The sequence below is a fragment of the Prinia subflava genome, unplaced genomic scaffold, assembly GCF_021018805.1.
Source record: "Prinia subflava isolate CZ2003 ecotype Zambia unplaced genomic scaffold, Cam_Psub_1.2 scaffold_47_NEW, whole genome shotgun sequence".
Classification (NCBI taxonomy): domain Eukaryota; kingdom Metazoa; phylum Chordata; class Aves; order Passeriformes; family Cisticolidae; genus Prinia; species Prinia subflava.
In genome coordinates, this window is record NW_026961001.1 from 537723 (window position 1) to 558812 (window position 21090).

A 21090-nucleotide genomic window follows, 5' to 3' on the forward strand; every position below is an offset into this window, starting at 1 on the left:
CTGCCCCACTGCTTGCCAGGCTTCTAATTGCAGGGGCCCCCTAAGGGGAAAATGTTTGACATGGTCAGAGACCCAGTTCAGCAGGGTGTTTAACTTTACATCAGCCACACTAACGGATTGCTGATGTAGGAGCCGCTGTACCTGGCCCAGGCTCCTGCTTTGCTCCAGGGATATTCCTCCTGCCATACTTGCTCCCACTGGTCTACTCACCCTCCAGGTGAGGTGCACACACTTTCAGTTCCTTGAGTTCCTTTCCTGAACTCTTCCTGGATCCTGTCCCTGGATCCTGTTCCCGGACTCTTCCCTGCCAGTTCCTTGACCCAGTGGGAGTTGCCACCGGATCTGTCTGCACACCCTGCGCCACCTTAAAGGTCCCTGTTCGGGCGCCATTCGCAGCAATGGGGAACAAAGCAGACCCCTTTATCCATCCAAAAAAGATCAGTTTAATGGAGAAATCGCACTCTTTTTACACCTTTAATCTCTACCCGACATAACTGAAACCAAACCAAGACCTAGCATAACTCAACAGAAAGAAGGCACCCATTGGCTGGCCCAGCTACCGTGCTGCTGTCCATGCGTCCCTCCAGCCAATCACTGTTCTGCTCATACGCTTTCCACGCATCCCTCCAGCCAATCACCATCCTGCTTATACGCTGTCCACCCATCCCTCCAGCCAGTCATCGTTCTGCCAATACTCTGTCCATGCATCCCTCCAGCCAATCACAATCTCACTTCCAGCCATCACCCAGCTGATCTCTCCTCACTCCTCACTGCCTCTCACCCCTTCCAACCCTCCAGCCTGCAGCTGTGCCTTTCCCGCAGGGCCTTCTGCTGAGAATAAGCCTTAAACACTTTTACAATTACAACCCTAAACCCTACCTCGCCCCAACCAGGATTTATTGCCCAAAGCAGGATAATTTCACACCAGAACTAAAGCATTGGGAATATCTTTTTGAATACATTGGAAAACAGGAAATTGATCCGTTAGCAAGAGCAGTGGGGTGGGTGGGAGCAGTGGGATGAGCTCTGCCGGCAGCTCTCAGCTTTTCTGGGAAGAGGAAAGGGGCTGATCCAGCTCTGTGGATTGCTCAGACGGTGATTCCTGCTGGGATGAGAGAGGGTGATGGTGTCACCCTGTCCCTGTTCCCATCCCACAGGATGGACCTGGCTGTGGAGCCCATAGAGAGCGGGAGCTGCTCCAGAATTCCACCTGATCCCACCCCAATCCTACTGCAATCCCTCTCTGGAATCCCAACCTGATCCTGCTCCATCCATTCCATGCCAATCCTGCTCCATCCATTCCACCTGATCCCACTCCATTCATCCTGCCCCAACCCCACTCCATCCAACCCAACCAATCCTACACTGGAATCCTGCCTTGATCCAGAATCCCACCTTATCCAGCCCCATCCCTCCTGCCCCAGTCCTGCTCCATCCATCCCACCTGATCCTTATCTGGAATCCAGCCCTGATCCCTCTCCATCCATCTTGCACCAATCCTGCCCCATCCATCCCACCTGATCCCGCTCCAGAATCCAGCCCCGATCTCACTCTACAATTCCACCTGATCCTGCTCTGGACTCTTCCTCTGATCTAGAATCCATCCCTGATCCCAGTCCTGATTTTGGGACACTCAAGGACCTGATCTCCCTCTGGAATCTGACTCTGATCCCACTCCGTACCTGTGATTGAACCGTTGGTTCCCACATCTCTTCCTGCAGAAACAGAAGATCCATGAGATCCCAGCATGGATCACACCCTGGGAATAACCCCAGGATCCATCCTGGGATCCACACAGAGGGGATCCAGAGCTGGATCAGCCACTGGAACTCACTGGCTGCCATGTTGTATCCATTCCTGTCCCTCCAACCTGTGCAAAAACAGTGGGGTCAGCATCAGTGGGACAGGATCCCTGGAACAGTGCCGGGTGGATCTGTGCTTCTTCCTGACCCTTATCCTGTGTGTTACCAGATTGGAGCATCCAGACGATGAAATCAATGAGGAAGGTGAAGATGAGGATGGCAGCGATGGCAGACACAGCGACCACCACGGTGAAATTCCTGCCAGATGTTGGCTCTGGGAAATGCGGGATAGTGAGGAGGGAAAGGGGAATCCCCATTTGGGAATTCCAAATTCCCAATTCCCACATTCCCAGCCTCACCCCAGGCAAAGATCCTGGGCTCCAGCATTCCGGGATGCTCCACCCGGCACCAGTACTGCTCCCGCTCCTCCAGCAGCGCCTCGATCCTGGCCCAGGTGTGGAAAGTGCCGTCGCTGTTGGGAACAATCCCGCCCCACTCCGTCTCCTGATCCCAGATTTCATCCCCCTTCATCCAGTTGACTACGATGGTGTTGGGATAGAATCCGTACGCGTGGCAGGACAAGATCAGTGTCCCATGTTCCTCCTTTCCGGACACGTGGACATCAGGGGGCTCTGGAATGGGATAAGGGTGAGATCACACCATGGAATTCCATGGGAATGGATGGTGGCAAGATCTGCCCATGCAACTCCCACAGGAATTACTGTGCTCTCAAATCCTCTGTTCCCAAATTCCCACCCACCTTTGCGCTCCAGCTCCTTCTTCCCGTATCCAACGTATTTCCAGAGCCATTCTGGGCACTCGTGCTTCAGATAATTTGTCCACCTCTCAGCCTCGTTCCCTTCATGTTCCCAGTGCCTCCTGGTGATCTCAGCAGCGCTGTCGGCAGCCACGAATCTCCCGGATCCCAGCTCGAAGGAGAGGAAATCCCGCCCGTCGTAGCCATCCCGGTAGGATCCACGGACGCTCCCGTCGGACAGGAGGTCACAGCCAGCAAGACGTTGCATGGTGTGGAGACCTGGGGGGATTGTACCCACAGAGACCCATGGAACTGCATCCCACCCCCACAGAGCCCCATTCCAGCCCTATGGAGCTCCACAGGTCCCATCCTAGCCCCATGGATTTACATCCTAAACCCACGGACCCCAACCTGGCCCCACAGATCCCATCCCAGTCCCATGGATCCATGTCCCAAACCTGTGGATCACAAGAAATTCCATGCCATCATAATGGATCTCCATTGCAGCCCCTTGGAGCCCTGTGAATCCAGATCTGAGACCTATAGATCCCATCCCAGCCCCATGGATCCCATCCCAACTGCACAGATCCCATCCCAGCCCTTCAGATCCCCCCACTCACCCCTGCTCTGGTTGTACCGGTCCCGCAGAGTCTCCAGGCTCACAATATCCATGTGCTGGTTCCTCTCATTGATCTGGGTCTCCCTATCCCAATATCCTGGCTCTGCTCCCTCCTTCATCCACTGCGTCAGCGGCTCCGCCCGGCCCCGCTCGCTGTCGTAGCGCACAAAGGGGATCCCATCCACAAACCCAGTGGACATGAACTGGGGGACCCCCGGGCTGGGCTCTGAAACTGCCACTTGCAGGTAACGCAGGGAGTGGAGAACTGGGAGGACACGGAGATTTGGGGGGGTTGAGAGGGTCGTGGATCAATGCAAGGGGAAACTGGGAGAGCTGGGAAGGGGTTTGGGGATCCCAGGGCCAAGGAAAGGGTGTGCAGGGCTGGGAGAGGTGGGATGGACAGGAAAGGGTGTGCAGGGGGGTCCCGGTGTCCAGGAATGGGGCCTCAGGGGGTTCCAGATCTACGGAAGGGGGGGGGTTGCAGGGACTGGGAGACGTGGGATGGGGGTTCCAGGGAATCCCCAGACCCAGGAAAAGGGGTCCAGGGGTCCCCAGTCCCAAGGAAAGAGGGGTCACAAGGTGGGGAGATGTCTTGGGTTGAAAAATGTAACCAAAATATGTATTCTATTTGCATCTGTTGAAGCCGGTTGGGAGATACTGTCCTTTATCTCTTGTAACTCTAGGGGGGGAAAGAGGGCAGATGCCTTCAGTTAATGGGACACCCGATAACACCAGATAAGGCAGTGTTTCTTATTTCTTTCATGGACTTCATTTCCCCCTCCGGAGGATATCTTCTGCTAATGGGCCATTAATGCTCACCAGTGACATGACACATTACATCATCCCATGGTGAGATGCACCACCCAGTAGGGAGGAGCCAACCATTCCCTGCCCAGATAAAATGGGGACACAGGGACCCCAGTCATCCTCTTTTCCACTGGATTCCCAGAGGAAGACTGGACCCTTTCTTGAGGATCATCTCTACTCCAATGGAGCTACATCTGTCACTCCAGGAGGACTTACCTGGAACTGCTTCCAACACCCGGACCAACAGGTGTCATGTTTGCATTCTGACTCTGTCAGTGATCCTTTGTACTATTGCTTGTATTTTATTTTATTTTATTTTATTTTATTTTATTTTATTTTATTTTATTTTATTTTATTTTATTTTATTTTATTTTATTTTATTTTATTTTATTTTATTTTATTTTATTTTATTTTATTTTATTTTTACCATTCTTGTTTATTCTTCTCTCTCTATTAAATTGTATTTCTGACTTGGAGTCTCACTGGTTTTGCTTTCAAAGCAGTACAGGAGACCTGGGAATAGGAGGCTCAGGCGTCCTCGATGCAGAGGAAAGGGAGAGCTGGGGGCTGAGAAAAGCAGGAATGGGCATCCAGGGGCTCTCAGGATTAAGGAAAAGGGGGGTCTCGGGATTAGGGTAGGTGGGAGGGATGAGAAAAGGGGGTGCAGAGGGGGATTGGTGCCAGATAAGGGGGTGCAGGGGGGTTCCAGTGCCCGGGGCTGGAAATTCAGGGGGGTCCCAGGGCCCAGAATTCCCCCAGGGATCCTCCAGGGACTCTCCTGGACCCCCTGGGACCCACCACAGGACATACAGGAGGTGAAGAACTGAGGGGATGAAGAGATTATGGGATCTGGGAATGTCCAAGGGTCAGGAAGCAGAAATGGGAGAGCCAGGAAGGGTCCAAGGTTCAAGGAAGGGACTGGGAGAGGAGGGATGGGGGATCCAGGAGGTCCCTGTGCCCACGAAAGGGGGGTCCGGGGGTCCCAGTGTTTAGGGAAGTGAGGTCTAGGAGGTGGCAAAGGCAGGACTGGGGGTCCAGGGGATCCCTGGGTCTGGGGGGGTCTGGGGCTGGGAGAGGCAGGCAGATCCTTGGAATGCAGCCTGGGCAACGGGAAAGAGAAAGAGACCTAGGGAACGCAGTGTGGGGGGGGAGGGGACGGGGGGAAAGGGGGAATTCAGGGAGCTCATCTGGATCCCATTGGATCCCCGCTGAGATCCCCCTGGGGTGGCCGGACCCTCTGGGACATGGAAATTTGGGAGGTCTGAGGAGTCCAAAGGCCAAGGGAAAGGGCAGATGTGGGGTCTGGGAAAAGTGGGATGTCCCTAAAGGGAGTATGGGGGGGTCCCAGAACACGTGAAGGGGGTCCAGGAAGGGGTCCCAGTCCTGGATAAGGGGGTGCAGCAGGATGCCCATGCACAGGAACAGAGGTTCAAGGGGGGTCCCGGGGTCAAGGGAAGTGGGGTGAGGGCACTGGGAGAGACGGGATGGGGGGTTCAGAGGGTCCCTGTGCCCAGGAAAGGGGGTACACGGGTCCCTGGTGTTGAGGGAAGTGGAGGGTGGGGGCTGGGAAAGGCAGAAATGGGGGCTTGGAGGGTCTTGGTGCAGCAGAATGAGGGTTCAGGGGGTCCCGGTGCCTGGGAAGTGGGGTTCAGGGGGGTCTCTTCCAGGATTCTGAGGTTCAAGGGGTCCTGGTGCCCCAAAATGAGAGTTCAGGGGGGTCCCGGTGCCCGTGAATGGAGGTTCAGGGGGTTCCAGATTCCAGATAAGGGGGTGCAGGGGTTTTTGGGACTGGAATAGGGGGTGCAGGGGGGTCCCAGAGCACTGATGGGGGTGTGGGGGGGTCCCAGTCCCAGGTGATGGGGTGCAGGGGGGTCCCGGTGCCCAAAAAGGGGCGTTCAGGGTTGTTTCCGTCCCGGAATTAGGGATTCAAGGGGGTTCCGGTGGCCAAAAATGGAGGTTCAGGGGTGCCGGTGCCAGAAATGGGGGCTCAGGGGGATCTCGGTGCCAGATAAGGGGGTACAGGGGAGTCTCGATGCTGGGGAAGGGGGTGGAAGGGGGGGTCACAGGACCCAAATTGGGGATTCGGGGGGGTTCCTATGCCTGGGAAAGGAACATCAGGGGGGTCCCGGTGCCCGGGAATTGCAGTTCAGGGGGTCCCGATTTCGGGGGGTCCCACTCACCTCTCGTCGCGCCCCCCGGCTCCCCCAGGAGCCCCAGGAGCCCCAGGAGCGCCCCCAGCCCCAGCGCCGGAGCCATCGCAGCCGTCCTCGCTCGCAGCTGCGGGGCAGAAAGCGAAAGTGCCCGAGGGAGCAGGGAGGAGGGGAAAAGGGGAATTCCAGGGAACTCACCTGAATCCCTTCCTGGAACCCCTCCAGATCCCTCAGGGATCCATCTGGGACCCTGCAGGGCCACGCACCGCGGGACCCCCGGGCCGGGCTGTGCTGAACTCCCGGGCCCTGCGCTCAAACTGTGCCCGGAACCCGCTGGGTTCGGCCCAAAGCCCGGGAAACACCGGGAGCAGTGGATCCAATTTTTCCTGCGGGTGCGGCTCCCACCCCCGGCGGAGCAGGACTGGGCACTGGGACTGCGATTCCTGATTCCCAATCTCCTGCTCTCTCTCTCTCTCTCTCCTCTCCCTTTCCTTCGGGTGCTCATCACTCCCCGAGCGGCTGCAGAGCCCCGTGCCCAGCTCGGGTTTCCCGGGAAAGGGAGGCCTGGGGGTGCGGTGCCCCGGGCTGGCCGGGAATGGGGGTCTGGGGGTCCCCGGGTGATGGAAACAGGGGATGCAGGGGCTGGGTGAGGAGGATACCCGGGAAAGGGGGTGCAGGGGGGTGTCAGTGGGGGATAAGGGGGTGCTGGGGGGTGTCCCAGTGCCTGGGAATGGGGCAGCGGGAGCAGGATCTGGGAAATGGTGACTGCTGCTGGGAAGGGACTGGGACAGACCGGGACAGACTGGGAAAAGACCCCACTGGGAGCAGAACTGGGGCACCAGAGATCATACTGGGATATACTGGGACCACACTGTGGGCTACTGGGAGCATGCTGGGGACAACTGAGGTGTACTGGGAGAGGCTGGGAGTGGTTTGGATCATCCTGGGACTGACTGGAATAATACTGGGAGTGACCAGATCCATGGTAGGGATGAACAGGAGAAACTGGAATAATGCAGGGGGCAACTGGGATCATACTGGGAGCTGCTGGGCCCATGCTGGGATCATACTGGGATCATACTGGGACTGACAGGGTCATACCTAGAGTGGCTGGAATAATACTGGGAGGATCTGGGAGTGACTGGCGTCATACTGGGGTTGACTGGACTTGCACTGGGAGCAACTGGGACCACAGTGGGGGCAAATGGCATCATAGAAGGTGTGATTGCGTTCATACTGGAACTGACTGGGGCCACACTGGACTCTTACTGGGAGTGACTGAGAGTGAAAGGGGCCATGCAGGGGATGACTGGGAGCCACTGGGACCGTGTTGGGGGAAACTGGGATCATACTGGCAGCGATTTGGAACATCCTGGGGGTGACCGGGATCATCCCGGGGGTGACCGGGAACCACCGCTGGGGCGGCGGCGGAGCTCGGAGGCGGCCCCAGCGCAGGTGGGAGCCGCGCTGGCTTCTGGCGGGGCTGGGCCGGGCCATGGCTGCGGGCGGAGGGGGCGGCAGGGGGCTGTGGCGGCTTCCTTGTGCCGTGTGGGCGCCGTGTTGGCCGTGGCCTGAGGGCGCTGCGGGAGCGGCTGCCCGCGCTCTCCTTCCCGCGGGGGCCTGGGCAGGAGCCGGGCCCGGAGCGGCGCTGGCTCGTCCCGGTTCGTGTGGGTAGGACAGAAGAGGCTGCCCCGTCCCCGGACGCTGCGCTGGGGCCGCCTCCGAGCTCCGCCGCCGCCTCACCGGGCTCCGGCCGCTGCCGCCGCTCCCGGGCCCGCACACGCGCTCCGCCAATGGCGCCTCTGCTGCCACACGGCCCACCGGGGGGCGGGACGCGGGGGCTCGTCGCCACTCTGCCCTATCAGCGCGCGAGAACGAGGAGTGACGGCAGGATCAGCCAATCACAGCGAGCGGCGGGCTGTGCCCAGGGCAGGGCCCCGCCTCCCTTTCCCCGCACTCCGGCATTTCTCGGAAACCTCGGCTGAGGAGCGGCCTCGGCGCTGGGCCCGGCCCGGGCAGGAGGCCAAGGAGCCGCTGCTGCCCTGAACCGCCGGGAGCTCGGCGGGACCTGGAGCTGAGGGCGCGGGGAGCTGCGGCTGAGGCCGGGATTGGGACGGGGATGCTGGAAAGGGGCCAAAACCTCTCTCACTTCCCTCCTCGCCATGGGCATGTTACAGATACGTATTATAAAGTTGGCTTTTCGAAAATAATAAAATGAATGCTATGTGTATAATGTTGGAAGGCTTTGCAGTATTAACATAGGGTTTTTCAATTTCTGCTATTAACAGGGCGTAGAAGTGGTGGTGTGATGAAAAAATATATCTATATTTTAGGTTATAGTAGAATATAAAATAGAAACTATGTGATGTGAGATGCTTTTTGTAGCTAATTCAGAAGAATGGTAAAGATAATCAGGAAATTCCCCACCCATTATTGGATTATCCTGTCTGGAGGAAGATAACAGCAGCAGACACCAGAACCACAAAGGAAGAATTATTGCCTCTGTGTTACCAGAGAGTGAGACAACAGAGTAGAGCCACAAAGAGATTTGACTGCAAGGAGTAATAAAATGTTGAATTGATAAAATGGGGACAGGTTTGGGGGGAGGGGCGTTTGAAACCAAGAGAACATCTAAACTCCAAGGAATGTTTGAATAATGCATTAGGGGCTTTGAATATGTAACGTGCTGGTCCTTTTAAAGAAATATTCTGAGATGGTAAAGTGTACTCTTGGCTAAATGCCAAGTCACCGGCCGGCCGTAGTTGTTTAACTAATTTGCTTTATTCTGTCTCCTAATTGTCTTTATATTGAACTTATAAAATTTTACCGGGAAAATGAACCTCGTTTTCCACAGAACACACAAGGAAAGGCTCGAGGGTCTGGATGAGGGTAGGGAGAGTTCAATCACTGCTCATGGGCACAACACACTTGACTGGAGCAAATGAATTGAATTTATTATCAAACAAATCAGAGAAAGAGAATGAGAGGGAAAATAATTCCTACGAAAACATCTTCCCCTCACCTCTCCCTCCTTCCCGGGCTTAACTTTATCCTCCATTCCCTCCCCTCCCCACCCAGAGGCACCGGGGATGGATGGGGGGCACAGTCAGGTCCTGTCACTGCTTCCCCCTGCAGACAGGAATCCTTGTCCTGCCCCAGCCCGGGGCCCCTCTCCCGGGACACAGTCCCTCAGGAACAGGCTGCTCCAGCGGGGATCCCCTCGGGCTCCCCAGCACCGCCAGGAGCCGCTTCCACGGCTCTGCAGGGGCTTCCCACGGCCCGGGGCCTCTCTCAGGCATCCCCTGCTCCTGCCGGGGCTCCTGCCGGGGCTGCAGGTGGCTCCTGCTCCCTGCCGGCCTCAGCCGCAGCTCCCCGCGCCCTCAGCTCCAGGTCCCGCCGAGCTCCCGGCGGTTCAGGGCAGCAGCGGCTCCTTGGCCTCCTGCCCGGGCCGGGCCCAGCGCCGAGGCCGCTCCTCAGCCGAGGTTTCCGAGAAATACCGGAGTGCGGGGAAAGGGAGGCGGGGCCCTGCCCTGTGCACAGCCCGGCTAAAGCGCTGCCTCTTTCTTCTCTGCTGTTTTGCCTCCAGGGCTTTCCGAGCTGTTTATAGAGGACTCGACAGGGCCACTGCAGGAGAGGTCAGTGCCAGCACGCCCAGCACCTCTGGCAGCTCTGCAGGGCTCTCCCCTCTGCTGGGAGCTGTGGCCGGAGCTTTGGGGGCCCAGCAGAGCTGCCCTGCACAGGCTGCTCCTCTGGAGGCAGAGCAGTGTCAGCCTGCAGAGCACAGCTGGGACAGGCTTGGTCCTTCTGGAGTGCCCAAAGGAGTGCAAGGAGGGTTAGGGTTTGTTTTGTGAAAAATGAAGCTCACTCTTTGAGATCATTATAAGTTTAATCAGGGATTTAAAAAAGGACAATATCCAGCGCTGGGGTGTTCTCTATGCACTGCTGCACTGCTGGGGTACATACATATTCATGAGTTTAGACATCATATATATATATATAATTTTTTATTTCTTCTCATCCTTGTATTTTATTTCTTCTCGTGGTCCCAACCTGTCGTTCCAGTCTCCCTGGTAAATTAATAAATTCTTCTCTGGCGCTCTGGTTTCTGTCACTGTTATTACCTGCCCACAGATGTGAGTAACAACAGAATTGTTTCACACCATTCTCTGAGTCGGTTATAATGTAAAAGTTAGTAATAATAGCTCTATTATAAAATTAGTTTTAACATAAAAGGTATGTAAATATACCTATTATAATAGGTATAATATAAAAATTAGTTGTAACAATAATATAATATAATATAATATAATATAATATAATATAATATAATATAATATAATATAATATAATATAATATAATATAATATAATATAATATAATATAATATAATATAATATAATATAATATAATATAATATAATATAATATAATACAATATAATATAATATAATATAATATAATATAATATAATATAATATAATATAATATAATACATAATATAAAAGCATTTTAGAATTACACAGTCTCTATTTTAATATTTTGCTAAGAACCTATGATATAATTTCGATTCATTACGCTGCCATTTATGTCAGCTATACAGTGCACACACAAACTGTCTCAAATACCACGTGGTGAGGGGACAAGTGACACCTGCGGTGTTCCCGATAATGTCAGTGCCCCGATATTTTCACACCAGTGACATCACTGTCCCCCCAGCAGCCTCGGGATGTCCTCGATGGCTTTTTGGCACAGCTCGGCCACCGCGCGGCCACGGGGGCCACCAGGGCCACCGGAGACGCCGTAGGGACTCGAGAGGAGGAAGTCGATTTCCCCAAGTGCCACCAGCAGCTGGCGCGTGGTCAGGTGGGCACTGGCCTCACACAGCTGCTCAGCCTTGGCCACCTCAGCCACCAGGGCCTCAGGGACATTGGAGATCACCTCCTTTGTTCCCTTCAGGATTGACTTGATGTACCAGCAGTGGAGGTGCAGCTCCAGGGGGAGCTCCCAGGCTTCCTCACACACAACCTCCAAGTGCCTCAGCAGCCCCAGGGCCTCCTCCACCCTCTGTCCCCTCCTGGTGGCCCCTTCCACCTGGCTGGTGGCCCCTTCCACCTGGCTGGTGGCCCCTTCCACCTGGCTGGTGGCCACCACGGCCTCTTTCCTGGTCTTGGTGGCCATTGCTGCGGCCAGGGCCACCGGCAACTGCTGAGCCACGGCTGCCAGGTTGTCCCCAGCTGTCCCCCAGCCGACGGTCTTGTCCTGCAGGTCCTTGGCCAGGCTGGTGGCCTCAGCAGTGTCCTCATTGGTGTCTTCAGTAGTTTCCTCATTGGTGTCTTCAACAGTGTCCTTATGAGTGTCCTCCTCATCCAGGCCACTGCGGAGCCACCAGGCGTCCACAGCCAGCCAGATCCAGCCCTCTGCGAGCGCATCCACTGACTTCCGCCGGGCTCTGGCAGCGGCTCTCACATCGGCCCAGGAGGCCCCTGGGATGGCCCCGAGGGCGGCCACGGCCTTGCTCAGGGGGGTGACACCTCACTGGCCCAGGGACGTGACAGTGCTGTGGTCCAGGGTGTCCCAGAGGGTCCAGATGAATTTCCTCAGGTCTGCGTGCAGGGACTCTGGGTACAGGAGCGGCCACACACACCTGCATGGCGCGGTCACGGTGACCACCAGCTCACCCAGGGTGGCCACCACAGCCACCAGCACCCTCAGCACCTGGGAAGGGGACAGGGGAGATGTCAAGGACCTCGTGGCACTTGTGGCCTCCTGGAGTGGCCCCCATACTCTCCAGGGGGCCCTTTTTTCCCCTCCTATGAGGGCTCAGCTGTCCCCTCTGTCCCTTTGTCCATCTCCTCACCCCCCTGCCACCCCCTGCCACTCCCTGCTGTACCCCCCAGCCTGCCACCCTCGGTCCCCTCCACCCCTCTGTTACCTTCTCCCTTCCTCCCATGCCCTCCTGTCCCTTTGGGACGCCCTGTCCCCTCTTACCAAACCCCGTGTCCTGCCTCGTCCCCTCCCCCACCCCGCGCCGGGATTGTCGCACCTCTCGAGGCTCCGTGGCCGCTGGGGACACTCCGGATGGGGGGACACGACCGGGTGACACTCGAGGAACAGGCGGGTCCGGGTGCGCACCCTCAATCCCCGCCGGTCCGGCCCCCGCACCCGCCGCTGTCACCGCCGGGGTCACAGCAAGGGGGGATGGGGATGGGGACAGGGGACAGGGGACAGGGACAGAGACAGGGGACAGCGAAAGGGACAGAGGACAGCGAAAGGGACAGGCGACAGGGACAGGGCACAGGCAGCATGTGCAGTCACGGCACCGCACCAGAGCAGCAGCAGGGGCAGAGCTCTCTGCCCTCCCACGGGGAGTGTGGATTTAAGTTCCAGGAACTCTCTTGATTGGTTCCAACCTCTGACTTTTCTGCAGGACATCCTGTACATCACATCCTTGTATTTTAATTCCTCCCCTGGTCCCATCCTGTCGTTCCACACTCCCTGGTAAATTAATAAATTCTTCTCTGGCATTCTGATTTCTCTCACTGTTTTCACACTGCCCGCAGAAAACAACAGAATTGTTTCACACCATTCTCTGAGTTGGTTATAATATAAAAGTTAGTTATAATAGTTATAAAAGCATTTTAGCATTGCGCACTCTCTTTTTTAACATTTCACTAAGGGCTAGGATATAAAATTGATTTATTATGCTGCCATTTCTTTAGGTATACAGTGCACACATTAACAGATTATGTTATACCAAAAAGCAGCTGAAAGGAATTATAAATTGTACCGTATTGAAATTGTTGTGATCAATAACAACATGCAGAAGCTCATACATGAATGAGAAAGCCAATATTTTAATGCCCTTTATAGCCTGGCTCTGCTGCCTCTCCTGCAAGGCACCGGGGGGGCTCATTCACCCCCTGCCCTGCCCCCACGTCCCTGCGTGTCCCTGTGTGTCCCTGACATCCCTGTGTGTCCCCAGTGAAATCACCCCAGTAATTCCCATCAGGATTTGGGACAATTTCAATGAAAATTCTCAGAAAACTTCCCAAAATTTTCTCAAATCCTGCATGGGGAGGAGGGAGAGGATCCATGACACCAGTGATGTCTCCGATGATGTCACTGCCCCAATGATGTCACAGTGGTGACATCACTGTCCGTCCACCTGTCTCGGGATGTCCACAATGGCCTTTCGGCACTGCTCGGCCACCGTGCGGCCACGGGAGCCACAGGGGCCACCAGGGCGGCTCACAAGGAGCCTGCAGATGTCCCGTAGCAGGTGATGTGTGGTCAGACAGGTGCTGGCCTCCCACAGCTACTCGGCCATGACCACCGCAGCCACCAAGGTCCTGCAGAAATCAAGGGACATCTCCTTTGTCCCCTCCAGGGCTACCTCGCTGTCCTCCAGCCAGCACCGCAGCACCTCAGGGAACGTGGTGGCTTTGTCACAAACAGCCACCAAGCAACCCCTAGGCCACCTCCACCTGCTGTCCCCTCCTGATGGCCATGTCCTCACAGGCTTTGTGTAGCTTGGAAGCCCCTCCGGCCAGCCAGGCCCAGCTGTCCTCGAGCGTGTCCACCCACTCCTGCCAGTCTCTGGCCGTGGCTCTCGCATGGGCCCAGACGGCCCCGGGGTGGCCTCGAGGGTCCAGCATAGGGAGGTGACACCATGCTGGCCCAGGGTGTCACGGAGGCCATCGATGAATTTCCTCAGGGCCACGCGCAGGGACCTTGGGTACACAGCCAGCAGCACATCCCGATCCGGCCCGGTCACGGTGGCCACCAGCAGGCTCAGGACGGCAAACACGGCCACCAGCGCCTCCAGCAAGATCAAGAACAGCTGGGGAGGGGACAGGGGAGGTGGTGGGGACCTCATGGCACCCTGGGGTCCCCTTTGTCCCATCCCTGGAGGGCTCAGCTGTCGCCTCTGTCTCTTTGTCACTCCCTCATCCCCTCTGCCATCTCATGCCACCCCCCGCTGTTCCTCCTTGTCTCCTCCTGCCACCTCCCTCGTCGCCTCATCCCCCCCACCCCCTACCCCCCCCACCAGCCCCACCCCTACACCCTCGGTGCCTTCCACGCCTCTGTCACCTCCTCCCTTCCTCCCAAGCCCTCCTGTTCCCTCTGCCACCACCCCTGGGTCCCCTCCCGCCCTCTCGCGCCGGGACTGTCGCACCTCCAGGGCCTCCATGGCTGCTGCGGACGCTCTGGGATGCTCTGCAAGCCGAACAGCACCGGCCACCCTGACGGACCCGGGAACGTGGTGCAGACGGAAGGGATAGAGCGAGGTGACGTCACCACCCCGGCCAGCACGAGGTCCCGACAATGAAACCCCAATGTCCCCCTGAGTGTCCCCAATGGGACCTCGATATCTCCCCCATGTCCCCAACAGGGCCTAAGGGTCCCCCCGATGTCCTGTTGGGGACACTGCGGGCACATTGGGGACAGCGTGGTGAACCAAAACGTGGCAGGAGACATCAGAGCGGCCCCGGTGACCCCCAGGGAAGAATATGAGGCTGTCCTCAAGGTCCCCAAGGTGCCCCGGGGTGTCCCCGTGCCCTGGCGGTGACAGTGCCACCGCCGTGTCTCCACCCTGTCCCTACCCCTGCCCCGCCAGCGCCCCCTTGGCCACCTCCAGCCTCGGCGCCACCTCCTCGTGCTCCTCCCCTGATGTCCCCAAAGCCACTGCGATGCCCCCGAGTGCCTCTGGTCGGCGTTGGGGAACCCCTGTCCCCACGGCCCCCACGGTGTCACCCCCTCCGTCCCGGCTGACAGCGGCCACAAAGGTCCCCAGAGCCACCGTCAGCTCCTCCAGCCGCCCCAGCACAGCGGCTCTGATTTACCCCCAAGGAGCAGAATTTGCCCTGCAAGGACCTCAGGGGACCCTTTCGGGACCTGGGGGATGGGGGGGAGGTGTGATGAGTGAGGGGGGTCCCATGGACTGGGGGGGTCCTGGAGGGTGGGGAGTGCGCGGTGAGGGAGGGGGGGTCATGGATCGGGGGGGTTCCCAGCGCTTTGTGGGGGTCGGTGAAGGGGGGCAGTGAATGGGGGGTCCCGGCAAATTGAGGAGGGTTGCCTGGACATACCGGGGGGTCCTGGCTGATAATAGGGAGCAGACAGGACGGAGCCCCAAGCGACACCCCCGGTGCTGGGGACACCCCAGTTCCCCCCAAGTCCCGGCGCTGTTCACGGGGGTGAAAGGGGAGGGGCCTCACCTCACTTGGGTTTGGTTTATTCCTCCCACCTCTGAGGAAAAACGACTTTGGGAGTTTTCTGCCACAAATCTCTCCCCTCCTCCACTCAGCCCAAGGGGGTTGGGGTTTTTTCCTTTTTGGGGAAATCAAAGCCATGCACGGATGCTCCGAATTAGGCCTAGGAGAACTGACGGCTTTGCTCGGAGCCGGTGGCAGCGAATACGCAGCGCTGGGAAAGGCGGTCCGGGAGGTGCGGAGAACTTTGTTGGTGTTTGCAGCTCGATGCCGCCTCGGGCCCGGGCCCGTGCCAGGGCTGTTCCTCATCTCCGCCTTTCCCCTCACACAGCCCGGGGGGCGCGGAGAGCGCGGGCCGAGGCTGGGCCGTGTGCAGAGCCCGGGGCTGGCTGTGTGCGATTGGCTGATTGTGGCGTCAGTCGTGGTTGTGCGGCGCTGATTGGGCAGAGCGGGGAGCAGGCCGGGGCCGGGCCCGCCCCCCGGTGGGCCGTGTGGCAGCAGAGGCGCCATGGGCGGAGCGCGTGTGCGGGCCCGGGAGCGGCGGCAGCGGCCGGAGCCCGGTGAGGCGGCGGCGGAGCTCGGAGGCGGCCCCAGCGCAGGTGGGAGCCGCGCTGGCTTCTGGCGGGGCTGGGCCATGGCTGCGGGCGGAGGGGGCGGCAGGGGGCTGTGGCGGCTTCCTTGTGCCGTGTGGGCGCCGTGTTGGCCGTGGCCTGAGGGCGCTGCGGGAGCGGCTGCCCGCGCTCTCCTTCCCGCCGGGGCCTGGGCAGGAGCCGGGCCCGGAGCGGCGCTGCCTCGTCCCGGTTCGTGTGGGTAGGACGGAGGTGGCTGCCCTGTGTCTGGGAGTGGGCGGGAAAATTCCCGTCGCCAGAGGTTTGTGTGGCCAAAGGAGACGGAGGAGTCCTGTCAAAGTGACTTTATTGCTGAACAAAGGGAGAGGCCATGCGGCATTTGCCCTGGGGTCTCTGCAATTGTTGGAGTACTTCAGGCTCCTTTTGATCCGGATTTTCCCTTCTGCATCTCCCTGTCCCTATGCCCAGTGTCAAAGGTCCTTGGAAAGTTTAGACTTCCCGATCCTCCTCCTGCCTGTCCTCGTTAATCTTCACCCCCTTTTTGTGTAGCATCCGATATTCATGGCTCTGTTCACTCTTTGTTCTTCTTCTCGGTGTTCAGGAATTTAGCAGGACCTTGTCTGAGCAGCAGTCCGTGTCAATTGGTAACATTTTCTGAAACTGATGCTTTCTCCCGTTCCTTCCTTATCTCCCAGTCCCTGGCCCTATCTTCAAGCAGATTCCCTCATTGACTCTGTTTTTTCTCCTTGGGTGCTCTTTGGTTTTGGGATTGTTCTCAGTGCCCTCATTCGCTGCCCTTTTGTAGCCGTTTGTGGTGAAATGTTGTGTTCTTCGTTTGAGTGGATCGTTTGGCCAGACTCAGGAGCTGGATCTGTGTGGTTGGTTCTTATTTCGAAGCCATCTTGTAATCTAATGATGCCATTGAAATAAGAAATGGGTTCTCTGGCTCCTGATGTGAATTTGTTTGGGTTCCCAGGGGCTACTCTGTGGTGTTGTAGGATTTGTTGTGGTGGCTGTTCATCTTTTCCCCATTTTTGGGCGCTCCCTCTGAAAAGAACAGGGCATATGCCTTTATTAATATTCAGCTCTTTATTAAAGTGATCAGCTCATTATTAAAGTCATCAGCAGGATTGCAGAGTCCGATCAGAGTTTTCCACGCTTCTGCAGCCATCCGAAGGAGCAGGTGCAGTCCCAGTTCATCATTCCACTACAAGCAGTAGATGCCACGTCCTCGTTCCCATAGGAACGGCTAAGAGTTCTCTCTGGTTAACCATCAGGAGGCAGAGCGGATGAGCAGTCTGCTGCAGGAGTGCAGAGTCAGCTCTTTACCCTCAAGAAAAACCTTCACGAGATCCCTCTTCTTTATCTCAGTCACTTGAGCGGGCCCGCTCCCATTCCATTCAGACTCTTAATAGATTATGGCGAGTCTTCAAACCAGGCCAGGGGGTGCGTCCACTCTTTGCTCGGCCAGAGCACCACCTGGATCTTTTCACTGTGTCCAGTCTTCCATTTTGGGGTATCTTTTATCCCCAAAGAACTCTCTCCCAGCGTGCTGTGTGTTCGTCTTATTTGCATATGCCCTCCTCGAGTAGGCAGTATGGGAGAGGAACTAGGTAAGCTCGATTACAGTAGGCACAGCTAGGACAATCACCTTGCTTTTAACATGCTAATGTAGGAATGCAGGACCGGCAGGGTGGCTGCTGCTCAGCCCTGCCAGGAATGGGGGTTGCCCGTCTCCTCGGGGACAGGGGCTGCGACATCAGCCACAGCTCTCAGCCAGCCGGCTGGGCCGCCGCTTCCCGGGGGCAGCAGCCTCACCCCACCCCACCCCTCTCTGCAAAAGAGGAAAAAAACCCATTTTTCTAAAAAGCAGGGAGACAGCACAAATTGGGAGGAGGGTGGGGTTGCATTCTGAGCTCAGAGCTCTTTTAATATGCTAATGGCTGCTCTGTGCTTTCTTCTGGGGGATGGGGGGACTGTCTCGCTATGGAGCTTAGAACAGAGATAGCCCAGCCCCTCCCGACCAGGAAATTTGTTCATAACACCTCTAGCCAGAGCTGCATCAATTGATCTCTTTTCTCTAATTCAATCATCCCATCCTTGGATTCCCGAGTGATTTCTCTGAGCTTGTGGTAGCACCAACAGCCCAGTGGTGCAATGCTCCCTGTGTGCCACAGACAGTGGCAGCACATGTTGGAGTGGGGAGAGGGATGATTCCCCCCAGTTCTTGGAGTGGAGTTTTCCCAACATTCTCCATTTGCAGTTTCCCTTTGCAGCTGCCCCAGTTTCTGTTGCAGGGTCAGATCTCCTCAGTGCGGGCTGTGCCTTTGGCCGTGCCAATTGCATCAGTGCCAGCAGGCAGAGCTTGGGGTGAGGGGCAGAGGGAATGAGCCCAAATCCTCCCGCAGGCAAGGAGAGCCTGGTGCATTGTGCACCCTTTTCCCCAGCAGTGTTAATTTGCATTTCTAAAGCTGCTGTTCTGGCTGCCTGGAAGGAAGCTTCTCTTCCAGAGCAGGCATTGAAAGACTCACATTTGCACCCTCCCAAACTGATTTTTTAAATTTTTTTTTAACAATATTTTATTACCTGTTTATGCATTAAAGGGTCATCTTTAAAGTTCTTCTGGTTTTGCAAAATGCAACAGAATGGTGAACATCGAAAAACCCATACCAAAATTTTGCCCTTACTAACAGTCACACACAGACACAAAAGACATTCCAAAGCAATCAAGTTTTTTCTACTTCTTCTCCTAGGACGAAAAATTGATTCTCACTCCTCTGGTCTAAACCTAACTGGCAGTATAGAAGAAGGATTAATACCAATAATTATTCTAATGCTTTAATCTTGTCATGGAAACTGCGGGAAAACAAAACTTCTCCAGCAGTATCTTTAGTATTAGAGAGTCAAGGCATTACTTGATTCTGCCCAGGGTGTGCAACAGAAATCATTTCATCCACACATAGCCCCGGTGTGCAGAGAAAATCATACCATGACACGTGAGTTTTACTGGATTTTTCCTAAACTTTAAACAGTCAGAACCCACAGAAATCCATTGGGTTCATGTTCATTGGTTCCAAGTTGCTGAGTTCTCAGTATTTGGTTTCCTGTTGGCCCTGGATTTCGTTGCCTCTGCTGTTAATTAGGTCTGCACTCCTGGATTTTCTTCTCAGCATTTTCTAGACCAGGTGTCTGCAGCTATTCCCGGGGCAGTGTCTGGGGTGGATGTTGGTTGGTGTTTGCTGATGGTGGTTGATGTTTTGCTGATGGTCGTTATCTCTGTGGGTATCTTTTGGACTCTTCTCAGTCTGTTGAGATGTCAACCTCATCTCTGATGAGTGGTGTAACATCCCTTTAAAAAAACCTTTTTGAAGTCCTTTCTCTAAGGCAAAGGAAAACCAAGCCAGACAAGAGAAATAAAACAAAAAATCATTTTAAAGTTGGTATTTTTTCGAACAATCTCATCTCCCCCCAGCCCAGTGTGTGTGACTGAGCCCCAGAGTGGAATTGTCCCGTTGTCTTCCCCAGCCCTGTGGCAGTGCAGGCACAGCAAGCACTGAAGCTGCAGCAGTGGCAGCAAGGATTGTCCCCAGTGGCAGGAGGTGGCCAAGGAGGGTGCCCAGGCAGAGCATTCCAGCAGAGGATGTGTGGGCAGGCCCAGGGGCTTCCCCCGCTGTGGAGCCCTGGCTGCTGCTCCCTTGCCTTCAGTGCGGGCTCAGTCGTGGCCTCCCATCCTCCTGGTGCAGCCGGGCAGTCCAAATCTCCGGGGCTGCAGAGCCCTGGAGCCCAGGGTGAGGGGTCCCCCCGTGTTCAGCTGTGCTGGGGCTGTTTCTGTGCTCAGGGACACTTGGGATGGGCCACGGCACTTGGCCACCAGTGGGGCTTCTTCCCACTCCTGAGGCAGGACCCGATGTCCTGCTTGGATTTGTGAACAGCAGAGTCCCAAGGCAGGGGCTGTGCCAGCCGAGCTTCCTGTGGGAGAGATTTCAAAGGAGACAGGATTCTGGTCACAGACTTCTTTAGATACACATCCCTTATGTCCAGCCTGCTCTAGGTGGAGAATTTCCAGGGTAAGGAATTCCAGTGATCAGTTCCAGGGGAGATAATTGAATATCTTCCCTGGATCTTGCTATAATTCTTACCAAAGCCAATACCAAAATCCATACCCATGGCATCTTGGTTTCTGTCAGCAGCTTCCAAAGGTGTTTCTTTATTTCCCCATTCATTCTTTCTACCTGACCTGATCTCTGGGTGTGCCAGGAGTTGTGGAGGTCCCATTGTATTCCTAAAGCTGCCAAAACCCCCTGAAGGATCTTTCCTGTAAAATGAGTTCCAAATCCCACTCCATTGCTTCCACAATCCCTTCTCTTGGAAGTATTTGTTTTAGCAATACCTTACTAAGTGATGCAGTGGTTTCTGAAGCAGTCAGTATTTCTTTTGCCCCCTGTTGGCTGCCGTGCTGTTAGCAGAGGATATTGAAGCCTTCCTGCTCAGCGCATTTCAGTCCCGGGCTCTCACAAGCACACACAGCTCTGCCGGCTGAGCTGAACCTGCACCTTGTCAGATTCCCTTTCCTCAAGAACAGCGTGTCTTGTAACTCTTTTCCCTTCTCCTGCCCTTGAAGACCCATCCATAAACAGATTTTCTCCCTCAGGCCAGGGAATGTCTCCTAAATCTCTCCTAGCCTGGGTGTGGAGCTGTGTCACTTGAATGCAGTCCTGGGTTTCTTCCCAGCCCCTGTGCAGGCTGTTCAAACAGGAGGCTGGGTTAAACCCTTCCCCTGTCCTCAATTCTGAATGCTCCTGTGCCATTGAACAAGTTTCACACTGGAATAACCGAGCACTGCTCATCCTTTTAGAGGCTCTTGTGGTTACCAAAGCTTTGACTTGGTGCCAGACTTGAAGAGATCCTCCTGCCATCAGCTGTCAGGCCTCAGTTCCCATTAAAGCCAAGGCTGCACAATTCTGCAGACAATGAGGCCCCTCTCTGGCCCCTGGGTTAAACATTTTAGCCCAAGAATTCCCTTGCCATGGCCCTGTTTAACACCCACATACAATTCAAATTCTTTTTCCCTTTATGGGAGGGCCAGGGCAGGAACCTCAGTTAATCTGTTTTTTAACACTTGAAAATTCTGCTTTCCTTCTGGTCTGCATCCATCCAGTTTCTTGACTGGCAGGAGAG

General features: G+C 55.8%; 3 protein-coding genes across 7 annotated transcripts in view; 1 reads left to right on the forward strand and 2 right to left on the reverse strand.

Moving 5' to 3' along the window:
• Nucleotides 1-21090, reverse strand: part of LOC134565370 (zinc finger protein OZF-like) — a 270401-nt gene that overhangs the window by 85148 nt on the left and 164163 nt on the right. The window lies entirely within an intron of this gene.
• LOC134565394 (zinc finger protein 239-like) overlaps nucleotides 1-21090 on the forward strand; it is a 103520-nt gene that overhangs the window by 77950 nt on the left and 4480 nt on the right. The window contains exon 1 of one of the 3 annotated variants that reach the window (XM_063424965.1): nucleotides 15815-15942. The exons of the other annotated variants lie outside the window; for them this stretch is intronic. The gene's annotated coding sequence lies outside the window, so the exon portion shown is untranslated. Of the gene's footprint in view, nucleotides 1-15814; nucleotides 15943-21090 lie in introns of those variants that run through there. 3 annotated transcript variants of the gene reach the window in all.
• On the reverse strand, nucleotides 462-6655 carry LOC134565379 (class I histocompatibility antigen, F10 alpha chain-like). 3 transcript variants are annotated; one of them, XM_063424937.1, is made up of 8 exons: nucleotides 6334-6655; nucleotides 3180-3443; nucleotides 2563-2838; nucleotides 2162-2434; nucleotides 1969-2076; nucleotides 1835-1870; nucleotides 1683-1715; nucleotides 462-1102 (listed from the first exon to the last, which is right to left on the reverse strand). In XM_063424937.1, exons 1-8 carry the CDS (start codon nucleotides 6638-6640, stop codon nucleotides 1089-1091), a joined length of 1311 nt encoding a protein of 436 aa, XP_063281007.1. In that variant the 5' UTR covers nucleotides 6641-6655; the 3' UTR covers nucleotides 462-1088. The 3 variants fall into 3 exon arrangements, with proteins under 3 accessions (XP_063281007.1, XP_063281006.1, XP_063281008.1); XM_063424936.1 differs by having other exon boundaries at nucleotides 462-1105; XM_063424938.1 differs by lacking the exon at nucleotides 6334-6655 and adding an exon at nucleotides 6166-6278 and having other exon boundaries at nucleotides 462-1105.

Coding starts and splice junctions, on each gene's coding strand:
- LOC134565379 (XM_063424936.1), bottom strand. CDS start 6,640: ATGAGCACCCGAAGGAAAGGGAGAGGAGAGAGAGAGAGAGAGAGCAGG. Junction 2,435..2,562: donor GAAGGAGCTGGAGCGCAAAG/GTGGGTGGGAAT, acceptor ATCCCATTCCAG/AGCCCCCTGATGTCCACGTG. Junction 1,716..1,834: donor TGGATACAACATGGCAGCCA/GTGAGTTCCAGT, acceptor CTGTTTCTGCAG/GAAGAGATGTGGGAACCAAC.